Here is a 17,118-nt window from a genome sequence, read left to right on the forward strand (position 1 = left end):
TCTCTTTTTTAAAAAATTACATTTTAAGACTGATCTTGCTGGCATTTAAGAAAGCTGTTGATTTTTACAGACTTAAAACTGGTCACCTTACAGAAATCAGGTACGGAACTTCATTTTGTCATAATTGTCTGACTTGCTTAGATTCTGTGTTCAGTTCAGTCACTCACTCTTGTCCGACTCTTTGTGACCCCATGGACCACAGCACGCCAGGCCTCCCTGTCCATCACCAACTCCCTGAGTTTATCCAAACTCACGTCCATTGAGTCGGTGATGCCATCCAGCCATCTCATCCTCTGTGGTCCCCTTCTCCTCCCACCTTCAATCCCCCCCAGCATCAGGGTCTTTTCAAATGAGTCAGCTCTTCACATCAGGTGGCCAAAGTATTGGAGTTTCAGCTTCAACATCAGTCCTTCCAATGAATACTCAGGACTGATCCCCTTTAGGATGGACTGGTTGGATCTCCTTGCAGTCCAAGGGACTCTCAAGAGTCTTCTCCAACACCACAGTTCAAAAGCATCAGTTCTTCAGCACTTAGCTTTCTTTACAGTCCAACTCTCACATTTATACATGACTACTGGAAAAACCATAGCCTTGACTAGACGGACCTTTGTTGGCAAAGTAATATCTCTGCTTTTGAATATGCTATCTAGGTTGGTCATAACTTTCCTTCCAAGGAGTAAGCATCTTTTAATTTCATGGCTACAGTCACCATCTGCAGTGATTCTGGAGCCCAAAAAAGAAAGTCTGACACTGTTTCCCCATCTATTTCCCATGAAATGATGGGACCAGATGCCATGATCTTCGTTTTCTGAATGCTGAGCTTTAAGCCAACTTTTTCACTCTCCTCTTTCACTTTCATCAAGAGACTTTTAGTTCCTCTTCACTTTCTGCCATAAGGGTGGTGTCATCTGCATATCTGAGATTCTGTGTACTATAAAACAACTGAAAAGAGCTGAAAAGTGCAATGAAACAATAAAAACATGCTGCTCTTAACCGACACTGCATTCATTTCTGAATAAATACTGCTGTGAGTATTCAAGGCACCACGAGCGCAGTATTCCTGGCAGCCAGAAAGCACAGGGAACATAGTTTGAGGGCATGGGAGCAATCTTCTCTATTAACCAATCAGACTATGTGAAAAGGACACTAAAATGTTACAAATCTCCAAAGTATAAAACAAAGTAATTCATCAATGTTAGAAATACACATTACCTCCTCAGGAAATCCAAATCTTTTAGCTGGGATCTTTTGAATGTACTTGTTAAGCAGGTCTTTTGTCAAATAATCATAGTTGCTAAAAGCAGTCTCGGAATAAATGGTTCCCTATGTTTAAAATAAAACAGGAAAAAACAAAGTACATAAAATTAAATTTTAATTGGAAAGACAACAAGGCAGTCTGTCATCCAACACTAACAATTAAGTGGTTTAAGTTTAATAGCGGTTTAAGTTCACATTTGTAATGTTAATTTTTCTCAATATGGTCAAAGAAATACAGTCAACCTCTACTAAAAAAGGATAATCTGAATGCTCATTTTGTGACGTCCCCTCCCCTAATAACCAGCCAAGCTCGGGATGTTTTCATAAAAGACTTGGCTTCTGAAAGCATAATCATATGAGTATATCAGAGAAGCCCTTAACTGGGGACAATGGAACAGGATAGTCTATTTTGTCTTCCACTAAGGCTTCTATGTTTTACGATGGAAAACTGGCCTATGGTTAAGTAGGACTTAGAAAATACAATATTTTCATGGCTTTTTATCTGGAAAGAAATCACAAACAAAAAATTTGAATCCAATATAAATAAATTAAAATTTTGTTTAAGAATTATTTTATTCAACTTTTAGTAGCTTTCAATGGTTTATAAAAAAAAAATTACTCAAAAGCTGTTTAACACAGGATAAAGCTTCTTGTTATTGGCTCATAACTACAACAGATTATTCGAAGGAGAGGAGAAGACAGGAGGGATGAGAATGTGAGGAAGAAACTTGGCAGTATTAATTACTCCAAACAATACTGGGGTGATATACTGGTTTCTGATTAAACAACTTCTCAGGCTTTCATTTAAAGAGGATGGAATCTTCCAGAGGTATTAAGCTTTAGACATTAAACCCCAAAACATCTCTAGAGGACAAATGTGACTTTAGTATTATGGTTACAGCATCAACACATCATTAAAGGTTGTCCAGAAATGCGTATGTGGAGACCAACATTCCAAAAAATCAACATTCAGAATGGAAATCTATCCAATCTGTCCTATAAATATTTAAGAATAGGTAGAAAAGGTAATGTCAACCCCAAAGGATTAAAAGGATGTGAAGCTTCTGGCTAGGAACCTGCATTTGTTAAAGATAAGATCTCTCTAACATCCAAAAGTCAGCTCATGCTTTAGTTTCCACTGAGTAGCACAGATAACAATATCTATAGATATTATCTACATATATATATATTATCTGTAACTATATAGATATTAATAGATCCACAGGTAATACCCCCAGACTAGGGGATGATGACTCTCTTAGCAATGACCAGGAATCATCACAGAGAAGTGAATTTGAGCTGAGTTTTGCAGGATATGTGCAAAGTCTCATTTATTATCCCTCTTGGATTATGTGGTCGACATAAAAGGACCAAGGAAGCTTAAAGTTCTGTCTTTAAAAGAAAAAACCTATTCATTTATTTTGACTGCGTTGTGTCTTAGCTACAGAATGCAGGATCTTCATTGCATAGGTTATGTCTTATGAACGTGAAAGTCGCTCAGTCACGTCTGACTCTTTGTGACCCGATGGACTATACAGTCCATGCAATTCTCCAGGCCAGAATACTGGAGTGGGTAGCCTTTCTCTTCTCCAGGGGATCTTCCCAACCCAGGAATCGAACCCAGGTCTTCCACGTTGCAGGTGGATTCTTTACCAACTGAACTATCAGGGAAGCCCAACATAATGTGACAGTTTCTGAAGCTGAACATATGGTAATTTTTTCCCCTATTGTTTACATTATGTTTCAGAGAAGTTTTCCCTTGACTTTCAGTTGACCTTCAACTGGAAATCCCTTCCTAGAACTTTGACTTGAAGTTTCTCTCTCTCCTAATAAAGAATTAATGACATACCAAGAAACAACAAGATAATCTAGGAAAATTCATTCCTTAAAGCAGTGATTCTCAACCTTCACTGAATCTGAATTTCCTTCACTGAGAAAGTGAACCAGCTTTTAAAAACACCAATACCTGGTTTCCATAGTTGGGTTCAGTTCAGTTCAGTCGCTCAGTCGTGTCTGACCGTTTGCAACCCCATGGACTGCAACACGCCAGGCCTCCCTGTCCATCACCAACTCCTGGAGTTTACTCAAATTCATGTCAATTGAGTCGGTGATGCCATCCAACCATCTCATCCTCTGTTGTGCCCTTCTCCTCCCGCCTTCAATTTTTCCCAGCATCAGGGTCTTTTCCAATGAGTCAGCTCTTCACATCAGGTGGCCAAAGTACTGGAGTTTCAGCTTCAACATCAGTCCCTCCAATGAACACCCAGGACTGATCTCCTTTAGGATGGACTGGTTAGATCTCCTTGCAGTCCAAGGGACTCTCAAGAGTCTTCTCCAACACCACAGTTCAAAAGCATCAATTCTTCGGCGTTCAGTTTTCTTTGTAGTCCAACTCTCACGTCCATACATGACCACTGGAAAAACCATAGCCTTGACTAGATGGACCTTTGTTGGCAAAGTAATGTCTCTGCTTTTCAATATGCTGTCTAGGTTGGTCATAACTTTCCTTCCAAGGAGTAAGTGTCTTTTAATTTCATGGCTGCAGTCACCATTGCAGTGATTTTGGAGCCCCCCAAAATAAAGTCTGCCATTGTTTCCATTGTTTCCCCATCTGTTTGCCATGAAGTAATGGAACCGGATGCCATGATCTTAGTTTTCTGAACGTTGAGTTTTAAGTGAACTTTTTCACTGTCCTCTTTCACTTTCATCAAGAGGCTCTCTAGTTTTTCTTCACTTTCTGCCATAAGGGTGGTGTCATCTGCACATCTGAAGTTATTGATTTTTCTCCCAGCAATCTTGATTCTAGCTTGTGCTTCATCCAGCCCAGCATTTCAAGCTTATATATCACTATTTTGTAACTATTTCACAGATAATTCTCGTATACAGCCAGGATTGAGAATCTCTGACTTAATTTAACCTTCTTGACAATCTGGTTGTAAATCAAAGCATACTTCTTTCTGATTTTATCTATTTTTAAAAGCCAATCTTTTCTAGTACACATGCATATTAACAAATACCTCTATGAACAACACAAATGAAATCAGAAAAGCACAATTTGTCAAGAGCTTTCATATTGAACATTTACGTACGGGGGCAACACTATTGATCCTTACTCCACTGCTGGCCCATTCCAAAGCTAAGGACTTGGTGAGGTTGTAAACACCTTCTCTGGCAGCTCCGCTATGCCTTTAAAAGACAAAATACAAACATCACCATCAGCTTCTATTGACCATGTCTCATATTACCTAAACTGATAGGTTTACCAGTGACCTGTCAGAGTCCCGCAAGAAGATTCTTATTATGAGTCCCTGTCTGAGCCATAAAAAAGAACCAGGTCCTTCAATATTAAAGTGAAACCATAGCTATCTGCTCGTCAAACAAATCTCACATAAGTCAAGGCCCACATCTTCCTGTTTGCATGCATGTTCCGTCATATGCAACTCTTTTGAGATCCCATGGACTGTAGCCCTCCAGGCTCCTCTGTCCAGGGAATTTTCCAGGCAACACTACTGGAGTGGGTTGCCATTTCCTACTCCAGGGGATCATCCCAACCCAGGGAATGAACCTGCGTCTCTTGCATCTCCTGCGCTGGCAGGTGGATTTTACCATTGCGCCACCTGGGAAGCCCCAAGGCCCACACAAGTTCCCCCCAAATCACCATGTGCAAAACAGGAATATTTTGGGAACTTTTAATTATGAAAGAAAATAAGTAAATTGGTAATTTGGAGGGTTACAAGTGTGGTTATTCTTTAAATCAATTTTAGGTAATAAGGTATATGAAATTCATATGTCAGGCTAGAAATAATATCAAAAGAACTTCTAGACATACCAAAATTTAAATAAATGTTAAGATATTTCCAGGGAAGAGGTTCAAAATATTTTGGTCTGCACCCATATGGTGCAAAAGGTAGAGACATACCATGGTTTAGAATTTCCAAGCATGTAACCACTCCTCACTAGAGATTACCTCTAGAGCCCCAATTTCCTGATGAAAGCCCACTCCCACCCCAGTGTCGGCTGCAGAGCCCTAGCAGGACTCCAGGCAGAAGCCAACTGCTCCCATCTGCCAGAGTTACCTGAGCAACCTCATCATCATCAAATGCAGCGAACACCTGTGTCACACTACATCCACCCATCCCGGGGGGATTCACACGACGGGTTTCCTTGCTTGACACCAATGCTAGGAGGGGCCCTTCTGGAGTACCTCCCAGCTGGGCAGGGTCACAGGGTTAATGCGTTGCTTTACACTACCGGAAGCAAGAGGCGAGAACAGAACAGATGAGCGTCTGCAGGACGCACAGTCAAGTCTGGGCCCTCTTCTGTGAGGAGGACCTAGAGGTGCTTCTCCCCTTGTCCTCATCCCCTGACCACCAGGGCCACCACATGAAGTCCAGACTCTCGAACAGCCCTCAACCCCCCACACGCCTCTCGAGAGAGAGAAGCAGGTGGAAGACCAGAGACAGAAAGTACTTTCTGAATTTCAGCATGGGAAGCAGTCTGCAGAATGTGAGCAAGAGGCGGTTGAAGGGTGGCGGAATACGCCCCCCGAAGTATGCTGCTGCCCTGGTGGAGCGATCATTTTCAGCTGGGGTCCCTTGAAAAACAGCAGATGCAGAGATAGGCTTTCTCAGAGAGAGGCTTTCTCTGAACTCCCCTTATTGGCCAAATGGAACTGAGTGTCATAAATCCCCTCCCCGGGAGTCTCTTCAACCAGGGGAGGCTGACTGTTGTCACGGGTGGGAGACTAGAGGTCAACGCCACATCCGAACAAACATCGTCACCGACTATCATATCTCCCATCTATTCTTCAAAAGGCCCATCCATCTTTCCTAAAGATCATCTACTCCCCACCCCAAGAGGCCTATAACCCCTCTCCCCATTCCCTATTAAGTGAAAATGAAAGTCAGTCATGTCTGATTCTTGGCAACCCCATGGACTATACAGTCCATGGAATTCTTTAGGCCAGAATACTGGAGTGGGTAGCCTTTCCCTTCTCCAGGGGCTCTTCCCAACCAAGGGACTGAACCCAGGTCTCCGTATTGCAGACAGATTCTTTACCAGCTGAGCCATGAAGGAAGCCCAAGAATACTGGAGTGGGTAGCCTCTCCCTTCTCCAGTGGATCTTCCCGACTCAGGAATCGAACCAGGGTCTCCTGCATTACAGGTGGATTCTTTACCAACTGAAAGATCAGGGAAGCCCATTCCCTACTAAGACAGTGTTTAATCCTAAATTCAAAGCCCCAACAGGCAGTCACTTATTTTTCCCTGGGTATCTCCCATGTATACATGAGGTACACATGTGAATCAACTTCTTTTTGTTTTTCTCTTGCTCATCTGTCTTTTATTACAGGAGTCTCAGCTAAGAGCTCACAAGGGCACAGGGAAAATTATTTTTCCTCCCCTGCATAGTTCTCTCAAGGTTAGCTGATGAAGAGAAGGACATTTAATACAGACTCAGTGCAACCACAATAGCATCTTCAGACTACATCTCCACACTCAAAGATCTACTGAAGAGGCTGGCAGAGAAGAGTGTGATGTCAGAAGGGAAACTGCTGCTGGATGGTGAGACCACCTACGACAGGTATGACAACCTGAAGCCCCCAGCTCTCTGTTTGTTCCATAAGGAAGAAAGGATATGCCCTGCCTCTGCAGTATTTGGCACTGAAGAAAATTACACAGAAATTGAAAGTTACTCTGGATCTTTGAAACAGCACATCCTAATCTGTTTGTTTCTGGGGATTGAAAAAAAAAAAAAAAAGGTAACATTTGTGAAGAAAAAGCAGAGAGTTTATCCAGAGAGATTTACTGCTTATCCAGTGTTGCAGTGAAAAGGGGGGCAAAGAAAAAGTGAGTTTTTCTTTCCTTTCCTGAGAACAAAGAAGATGGAGAGAACAGTGAGCAGATCCGGTTATTCCTCGTTTTTACTTTAACTGTTCCTAACCTGTTCTGCCCCCTAACTGTGCATGGACTACATTCTACACCTACTGTCCTTTAACTCTGTGCTAATTACATCCTGAATTTGGTGCCACCTGTACAGAAGTCTCTTGGCAAACCACCCCTTGTGATTTTTCTCTTTTGCATTATAGAAAGAGGGCCGGAGTACAGTTCATAAAAGACAATGGATCCAACCACCAGGCTACTGGACTGCCAGACCCAATTATTGGGCTATCTGAACCAACCTATGACTGTTTTTGAATCAGTGCAAGAGGAAGAAGAATACAAGATCCTTATACCTTTATTCCTCATCTCCAATCCCTGACTGCTAGCCCTCATCTATATAATCCTCCAGATTCCTCTAGGAAGGTGGGGGCACAGCTCTTGAGGCACAAGCCTACTGTGTTCACCCCTCCACTGGGTGAGGATTAAAGCCACCTTTCTAGTTCCTCTAAACTCTCTGTATTTTTTTCTTCAGCTTCAATGGGCATAGGAAAGTAAGATTTTGGCAATATCACCAGCAGTCCTGTGTTCTGAAGGATTTGATTCTGGCTGGCATTGCTGGGAGTTCCAGGTAGGTGAGACACCTGAATGGACCACAGGGTTTATAAAAACACCCTTTCCAGGAAGGGAAAGTGACCCCCATCAAAACAGAACAGATGGCGGACAATTCAGCTGCAGGTTGGTGACTGTGCTATATGGGCTTTGTTCCAGCCACTCTTCTTTTAAAGCAAAAGCCCAGAGAGAAGGAAGGGAAGGGCATTTATCTGGACTACAAGTTCTGTGAGATTTCATTTCACCATCTGAATAACAAGCTTCATAGCCATTCTTTCACCGAGAACAGTTTCTGAAATACTAAGGCCTTACTTCTGTATCAGATGTGATTTAAAATGTCTACCAATCTGTGCAGGAGGAGATTATGAGTGATAAGCCACCTGAAAGGCTATCACACTGCTTCATTTCCTTCCTATAATTTATGAATAGGAGGTAGAATAACATCCAACTCTCAGTGAATCTAGCACTAACAAAACTTTTAAATCCTTCTAAAACTTAAAACATATAAATGAAATCATACATACATGATCTTTTCCATCTGGCTTCTTTCACTCAGAATATTATTTTCGGATTTATCCACATTGCTGCATGAATCAATAGTTCACTTTTCATTTCTGAGGAATACATTATATAGCTAAACCGTAACTTGTTTATTCATTCCTTCATTGATAGGTATTTGGGCCATGAATTCTCTCTCCATGAGAGATCCCAAGCCTGTCTCTTGCCCTTGTAATTATTGACAATGACCCAAAAGATCAGCCGGTCAGTCGAAGCTCCTTTGCATAGATTGCAGTGGAAATTGGACTACTCTTAGATGACACTGAAAATGTCAGGAAATGATCAGAACCAGAGAAGCATATGTGAAAACAACAATGCAATTCAAACACACAAACAAGAGATACTCAGGTAGCCTTTTAACAAATGAATAGATGATCCACTGAGATACTATATCTTGCCCATCAGAGTTGTCCAGAAATTGACAAGACACATTTTGCGTGAGGCTCTGAGGAACAGGCACTCTCGTTCATTGCTGATGGGACAGCAAAAAGCAAAGAAACTTGCAAATGCCTAACAGGATGCCTTTACCCTCCACCCAGCAATCCAACTTTGGGGATGTACCCTGAAGATGCTGCTGCTGCTGTTGCTAAATCACTTCAGTCATGTCCGACTCTCTGCAACTCTATGGACTGTAGCCCAGCAGGCTTCTCTGTTCATGGGATTCTCCAGGTAAGAATATTGGAGTGGGTTGTCATGCCCTTCTCCAGGGGATCTTCCTGACCCAAGGATGGAACCCATATCTCTTATGTCTCCTGCATCTGCAGATGGGCTCTTTACAACTAGCACCACTTGGAAAGCCCACCCTAAAGATATACCTCTGCAAATATGAAAGAAATATTTATAATGTTATTCATTGCAGAATTATCTGTAATAGCAAAATATAGAAACAACACAAATTCCTATTAAATTTGAGACAATGTGTGTTTTTGAAATAATCAATTTGAAAAGAAGTCTGTGACTTCATAGTGGTATACTAAAAAAGTTAATAATAATAATAACATATATTAAAGAAGTGATGGTTGTAATGTTAATAAAAGTCTTTCTACAAAAGAGTATCATCTAAAGAATCTGCCTGTAATGCAGGAGACCTAGGTTCAATCCCTAAGTTGGAAAGATCCCCTGGAGAAGGAAATGCACTCCAGTATTCTTGCCTAGAGAATCCCATGAACAGAGGAGCCTGGTGGGATACAGTCCATGGGGTTGCAAAGAGTCGTACATGACTAACTAAGCACTGTACCATCAACTAAAAAGCACAGAAGCAACTATGAAATCAGAAAAACCCACATTTTCACAGCCCCAGTGTAATTAGTGATTCACAAAAGGGTCAACAATGGTTGCTAAAATCATGGTGGCAAACAATATTAACAGAGTACCAAATTATTGCCGTATCAATTACTTACTAATTGTAAAGGAATTAAGATCACCACCTTACTTAACAGGTTATTTCTGGGATGAAAGAGTATGGAGGACTTGACTTTCTACATTATATAGTTGTCTGTTTAAACTAGCATGCATAATTTAATACTAAGATAGGTCTACTCCACAAAAACAGAAATTCTGTGTTGGAAAGTTTTTTATAAAATTTTAATTTAAAAAATGGAAAGAATCAGAGCTTACAAGATACAAAAGGAATCAGCATAACTCATTTTTTTTTTTAATCATACTCTTTAACTATTAAACTTGGTCAAGTAGCTTCCTGGTATGTTTTTCAACTTTTTGTTTTGAGTAGCCTTTTAGCTATTATGAAAGAATCTACTACGCCAGTAGGCTGTTCATTTACTTTCTTAAAAAAAAAATGTTAACCAACTATAAACCAATATAAAATAAAAAAGTTAAAAAAAATTTTTTAAATCAGTTTCCAAAATAAAAATTTATTAAAATCAGAATAAGAGTCAAATAGGTCAAATTCTATTATGGAACAATAATTTACTAGCAGTTCTATTTAAATCTGGATAGGTATATCCATAATGCTCAAAACTAAATTATCATAGATTGGTTTCATTTCCTCATTTTAACCAGAAAGATGTCTCCAGATACATTTAGTTACATCTGGATTAGGACTGCCAGATAAAATACAAGACATTCAGTTAAATGCAAATTTTTACAGGAGACAACAAATCATTTTTAGCATAAGCATGCCCCATGTGGAAATTCCCTGGCAGTCCAGTGGTTAGGACTCCACCCTTCCACTGCAGGAGGGCATGGGTTCTATCCCTGGTGAGAGAATTAAAAACCCGAAAGCGCACTGTGTGGCCAAAACAGACAAAAACAACAAGAATGCTCCATGAGATATTTGGGACATACTGATAAAAAAAATTATTTAACTGGGCCTATTACTGTTTTTATTTCCTTGGAAAATTGGGTAACCCTAATATGAATGGTAATGTTTTAGAAGTACGTTTCAAAGTTCAATAAAGGGAATTTTAAGTACTGGAGTCCCAATGCATTATAGGGATTAACAATCTCTATTTAAGAAAACCGCTCTAACCTACTCCCCAGCTACTCAACGGACAAACCCAAAGACATAGGAAGAAAAAAATGTAAGTGCTTACACAGCTCCTGGAAATCCATTTTTAGTCAGTACAGTGATATTGACAATAGATCCTCCATGTTCTTTCATCCAGGAGTTGTAAACTGCAGGAGACAGAAAGACAATCCTATTAAATAGTGTCCTGACTCTTCCCTGATACCGTGTTCCAGCTTGCTGCTTATATGATATTTTTAAAATTCTAATTTATATTTTTTTATAAAAATATTGAGGTATAATTTACTTTGACAGCACATATAGATAACATAAAATTCATCCATTTTCTGTGTATGACTTAATGGTTTTTAATAAATACATATCACCACAGTCCAGTTTTCAAATATTTCTGTCACTCCAAAAAGTCCCTTTGTGACCATTTGCAGTCCAACCCATCCCCAGGCAAACGTTCATCTACATTCTCTTTCTATAGATTTGCCCTTTCTGAATATTTCATTTATTTGGTCATTTGTGCCTGCCTTCTTTAACTCAGAATAGTTTTGGGGAGGTTCATCCATACTGTAACACATGAAAATAAAAATGTTACTTTCTATTTAGTATTTAGCTAAATAGTATTCTATCGTGTGTACATTCCATATTTTATTTACCCATTCACCAACTGATGAACAACTGGACAGTTTCCACTTTTGGATGATTATGAATACAAGTCTTTGTGTGGACATATGTATTTGCTTCTAGTAGGGAGCTACCGACAAGTGGAACTGCTGTGTCATATGCTAAATCTGCATATGACCTGGTAGCTCAGATGGTAAAAAATCTACCTGCAATGCAGGAGACCCTGGTTCAATCCCTGGGTCAGAAGACCCCCTGGAGAAGTAAATAGCTACCCATTCCAGTATTCCTGGGCTCCAAAATCACTGCAGATGGTGACTGCAGCCATGAAATTAAAAGACACTTGCTCCTTGGAAGAAAAGCAATAACAAACCTAAACAGCATATTAAAAAGCAGAGACATTACTTTGCTGACAAAGGTCCATATAGTCAAAGCTATGGTTTTTCCTGTAGTCATGTATGGATGTGAGAGCTGGACCATAGAGAAGGCTGAGCATTGAAGTGAAAAGAAAGTGAAAGTGGCTCAGTTGTGTTCGACTCTTTGTGACCCCATGGACTATACAGTCCATGGAATTCCCCAGGCCAGAATACTGGAGTGGATAACCTTTCCCTTCTCCATGGGATCTTCCGAACCCAGGGATGGGAACCCAGGTCTCCCACATTGCAGGCAGATTCTTTAACAGCTGAGCCACAAGGGAAGCCCTATTAAATAGTGCTTGACTCTTACCTGATACCATTCCAGCTTGCGGCTTATATGATATTTTTTAAATTCTAATTTATATTTTCTTTTTAAAAAAATTTTTATTGAGGCACTGAAGAATTGATGGTTTTGAACCATGGTACTGGAGAAGACTCTTGAGAGTCCCTTGGACTGCAAGGAGATCAAACGAGTCCATCCTAAAGGAAATTAATCCTGAATATTCATTGGAGGGACTGATGCTGAAACTGAAGCTCCAGTAATTTGGCCACCTGATGCAAAGAGCTGACTCATTAGAAAAAGACCCTGATGCTGGGAAAGATAGAAGGCAGGAGGAGAAGGGGACCACAGAGGATGAGATGGTGGATGGCATCACCGACTCAACGGACATGAGTTTGAGCAAGCTCTGGTGGATGGTGAAGGAGAGGGAAACCTGGCGTGCTGCAGTCCATGAGGTCTCGAAGAGTTGGACACAACTGAGCAACTGAACAGTAACAACCAGTATTCGTGCCTGGAAAATTCCATTGACAGAGGAGCCTGGTGGGCTACAGTGCATGGGGTCGCAAATAGTCTGACACAACTGAGCGACTAACAAACACACATACATGTTAAATCTATGCTTAACTTTTTAAGAAACTGCTTAACTATTTTCCAAAGTGTTTTCACCATTTTACAGTCTCATCAGAAATGCAGGAGGGTTCCAGTTTCTCCACAAAATTATCTGGCTTTTTGGTTAAAGCCATTCTAATGGGTATAGTGTGGTATCTTACTGAGACTTTGATTTGCATTTTTTTAATGACTTAAATGGTGTTAAGAATCTTCTCATGTGCTTATTCACCATTTGTATATCTTATTTGGTGACCCATCTATTCAAATCTTTTGCCTTTTTTTAAATTTGGGTTGCTTTTATAAGACTTTTTGTATATTCTGGATATAAGTCTGTTATTAGATATGTGATTTGTAAAACGTTCTTTCCAATCTGTGGTTTATTTTTTCATTTTCTTATTAGTGTCATTTGAAGCACAAACATGTTTAATTTTGATTAAGTCCAATTACAATTTTTTATTTAATTGATGTATTTTTAGTGGGTATCTTAGGATTCTGCCTAACCCAAAGTCATAAAGATTTTTTCCCTTACTTGCTTCTAAGTTTTATAATTTTATTTCCTGCGTTTAGGTCCATGATCCTAATTTTGGACTTTCAGTTAACTTTTATTTATTATGTGAGGTAAGACTCTTTTGCATGTGGATATCCAACTTTACCGGCACTGTTTGTTGATGAGACTCTCATTTCCCCAGAGAACTGCCTCAGCACGTCTGATGAAAATCAATTGATCATAAATATTAGGATTTACTTCTGGATTCTCAATTCTGTTTCATTGATCTATACATCTATTCTTATGCCACTGTCTCATCTTAAAATCAATAAACAGTTTTGAAATCAAGAAGTATTTCTTCTTTTGTAAAATTGCTTTGGCTATTTTGAGTCCTTTGCATGTCCATATATATTCTAGGATCAGTTTGTCCATTTTTGCAAAAGGATTGATAAGGACTGCATTGAACCTACAGATCAATTTGGAAAGAACTACCATCTTAAAAATATTAAGTCTTTCAATTAATAAACACAGAATGTCTTTCCATTTATCTACATCTTCTCTCGTTTCTCTCAGCAATGTTTTGCAGTTGTTAGCATATAAACCTTATACTATTTTGCTAACTTTATTTGTAAATATTTTATCCTTTTTGAAGGCAATTTGAAATTTAGGCAAACTTTCTATTCACACAAATCAAGGCAATATTAGAGATGTACATCAGGACTCACTTCAGTGGACGTCCAGTTTTTAGAATGGAAAGACCAGAGAACAATTCAATACCTATTTCTATTAAAAGCTTGAGCAAAAGCAAGCTTTTCTATCCACTACTATTTAATGCTTTCTAGTGAATTCTCACTAAATCGTGTTATGACAGAAAAAAGGAGGTAAAACCACAAGAAAACATAAAATACAATATTTTTTAAATCTAAGACAATTTTTTCATACCCTGGTGGCTCAGATGGTAAAGAATTTGCCTACAATGCAAGAGACCCTGGTTCGATCCCTGGGTTGGGAAGATCCCCTGGAGAAGGGAATGGCAACCCACTCCAGTATTCTTGTCTGGAGAATTCCATGGACAGAGGAGCCTGGTGAGCTACAGTCCATGGGTGGCAAAGAGTTGGACATGACTGAGTAACTGGTCCAGTGGCTAAGACTCCATGCTCCCAATGCAAGGGGCGTGGGTTCGATCCCTGGTCAGGGAACTAGATTTCACATGCTGCAACTAAAAGATCCTACTTGCCACAACTAAGACCCAATGCAGCCAAATAAATAAATAAACAAATATTTTTTTAAAAAAGAATTAATAATTAGGAAGTGTGAAGATGTAGAAATAAAGAATAGGTGTTGGGCTGGGAAACTGGTAAAAACTTATAAATCAGACACATAGCAGAGTCCCTGAAAGATACAGATAAAGGCTTGACACACATTCCTAAGTTGTTTTTACAGGAAGACCCTCACCAGATGAAAACTGCTGGCTGCAAGCACGCATAAGCTAGACCAGTTGAAACCAAAAGATCAGTGATGCTCAAAACTTCACCTGGACGCCAACCAAGCTGAAAATTGTGCACGAGCTGATCACCTGCCCTGCAGCTCCCTCCCTAACACTGACGTTAAAAACTCTCCCTTGGGGCTTCCCTGGTGGCTCAGTGGTACAGAATCTGCATGCCAACGAAGGACACATGGGTTCCATCTCCCATCTGGGAAGATCCCACAGGCTGCAGAGCAACTAAAGCCGGTACGCCACAACTACTGGGCCTGTGCGCTAGAGCCCAGGAGCCTCAACTGCTGAAGCTCGCCTGCCCTACAGCCTGTGCTCTATACCAAGAGAAGCCACTGCAATAAGCCTTCCCACTGCAACTAGAGTAGGCCCCGCTCTCTACACTACAGAAAAGTGAGAGCAGCAACAAGACCCAGGACAGCCAAAAGTAAAATAAGTTATGGGGAAAAAAACAAAACCCTTCCCTGAAAGCTATTAGGGAGTTCACATCTTTTGAGCATAAGCTGCTCACTCTCCCCATACTTTCCTTCACAGCAACCCAAAGTTCAGTTGACTGGCTTCACCACATGCAGGCGAGCAGACCCAAGTTTGATTCAGTAACATATCAGTATAGCTTCCTAGATTTCTGTTGGAACAAAATATTCTAGGCTTATCGTGCACATTTGCTCCCCCAGACCTGTAATAAGCTGTTTCACTAAAGAATCCCAGTTCCTTTTAACTGGAAGTAACATTCAGAGATCACATAAAGGATGCTAGGAGAACACACTGTCACTGAATTAATAGCTGTTTCTTTTCAGGGGACAAAGCCAGGGAATACATATTTTATTTTAAAGAAAAAATATATCTTGAGTCCATGCTAATGTTTCTAATTAAATTCTGGACTATAGGGGTTTTTATTCAGCCTCATCTGTCTACATTCACTTCTCCTTTTGCCAATGCCAAAAATCTTGGTTCTCAATTGCACTAAAATAACTTATTTACAGAGATATGGAGGCCTGGCATGCTGCAGTCCATGGGGTCGCAAAGAGTCAGGCACGACTGAGCGACTGAACTAAACTGATTTACTCGCTTTAGCCCACAGGACACACCATAAGTCTCCGAATAATATCGCCAACACTACTAGATTTTAAGGGAAATTCCAATATGATTATGTGATAATTGATCTTACTGAATTACTGTATATTTCCTTTGGTGTGATAATGGTATTGCAGTTGCATAGACAACATTTCTTTATTCTTTAAAAATGTAAGTCAAAGTGTGATGATGTATGCAATTCACTTTTAAATTATTTGTGAAAAGGGTGTGGGGTGTTGATGGGAGATAGAAAGGGAGCGAGGATGAGAGGGGGAAAGACACAGAGATTAGAGAATGCAAATACAGCAAAATGTTAGCACTTGGTGAACCTAAATGAAAGGTATACAGACAGGGATCAGAGATACAGTAAGTTCAGTTCCAGACCGTCACAACAATGCAATATTGCAATAAAGTGAATCACACAAATTTTTTTTCTTTCCCAGTGCATATAAAAGTTATGTTTACACTATACTATAGTCTATTAAATGTACAACAGCATTATGTCTAAAAAAAAAGTACCTTAATTTAAAAAATATTTTATCACTAAAAAATGCTAACCATCACCTGAGCCTTCAGCAAGTCATAATCTTTTTGCAATAGTATCATCAAAAATCACTGATCACAAATCATCATAACAAATATAATAATGAAAAAGTTTGAAATATTGTGCTAACTACCAAAATACGACACAGAGACCCAAAGTAAGCAAAGCTGTTAGAAAAACATTGCTGACAGATTTGCTTGATGGGCAATAAAACAAAACATAATAAAACAAGGTATGCCTTAGAAGAGTTCATTGCATTATTATTTCTTTAGCTTTTTCATATATTCAAAATTTTTCCAAAAACAAATGGAGAGAAAAAAATTTCTACATTAGTAAAATGAATAATTAAAGGTTATAAAAAAGTCTAAATTCACCAGAAGTTTAAACGTGGATCTTTACACAATTCTTTAACAGCCGCATATGGTGTCAAAGAGTACAAGCTGAAGAAGCTGGAACTTCAGGGCAGTCATGACTTAAATCATTTTAATTACATAAACAATACACATTCAATTTAGAAAAATTAGAAAAAGCAGAGAAGCAAAAAGAAAAAGATGAAAATAATATGTAATTTTACTTCCCAGAGATGTCAATGTTTTATTAGAAACTCTTTTAGAATTATCTCTATTTATATATAGCCATATAATAAATATATACTGTTTTTTGCAGAAATGTGATCACACTGGATAGAGTGTTTTAAACCTTTTTGTTCACTCAGTGATATCTAGGAATATCTTTTCATACTGAGAAGTAGACTTTTGTACCTATATTTTTAGTGGCTGCATAGTACTTTATCCTATAGATGTATAAACTTC

The 17,118-nt window shown here is 39.4% G+C and overlaps 1 protein-coding gene across 1 annotated transcript in view; it reads right to left on the minus strand.

Moving 5' to 3' along the window:
• PECR (peroxisomal trans-2-enoyl-CoA reductase) overlaps positions 1-17,118 on the minus strand; it is a 47,542-nt gene that overhangs the window by 18,344 nt on the left and 12,080 nt on the right. Inside the window, exons 4-6 of the mRNA XM_027566918.1 lie at positions 10,857-10,938; positions 4,347-4,443; positions 1,213-1,323 (exon numbers count right to left, since the gene is read on the minus strand). Coding sequence (XP_027422719.1) covers positions 1,213-1,323; positions 4,347-4,443; positions 10,857-10,938 — 290 coding nt within the window. The remainder of the gene's footprint in view (positions 1-1,212; positions 1,324-4,346; positions 4,444-10,856; positions 10,939-17,118) is intronic.

This window comes from Bos indicus x Bos taurus, chromosome 2 (assembly GCF_003369695.1).
Source record: "Bos indicus x Bos taurus breed Angus x Brahman F1 hybrid chromosome 2, Bos_hybrid_MaternalHap_v2.0, whole genome shotgun sequence".
Lineage (NCBI taxonomy): Eukaryota > Metazoa > Chordata > Mammalia > Artiodactyla > Bovidae > Bos > Bos indicus x Bos taurus.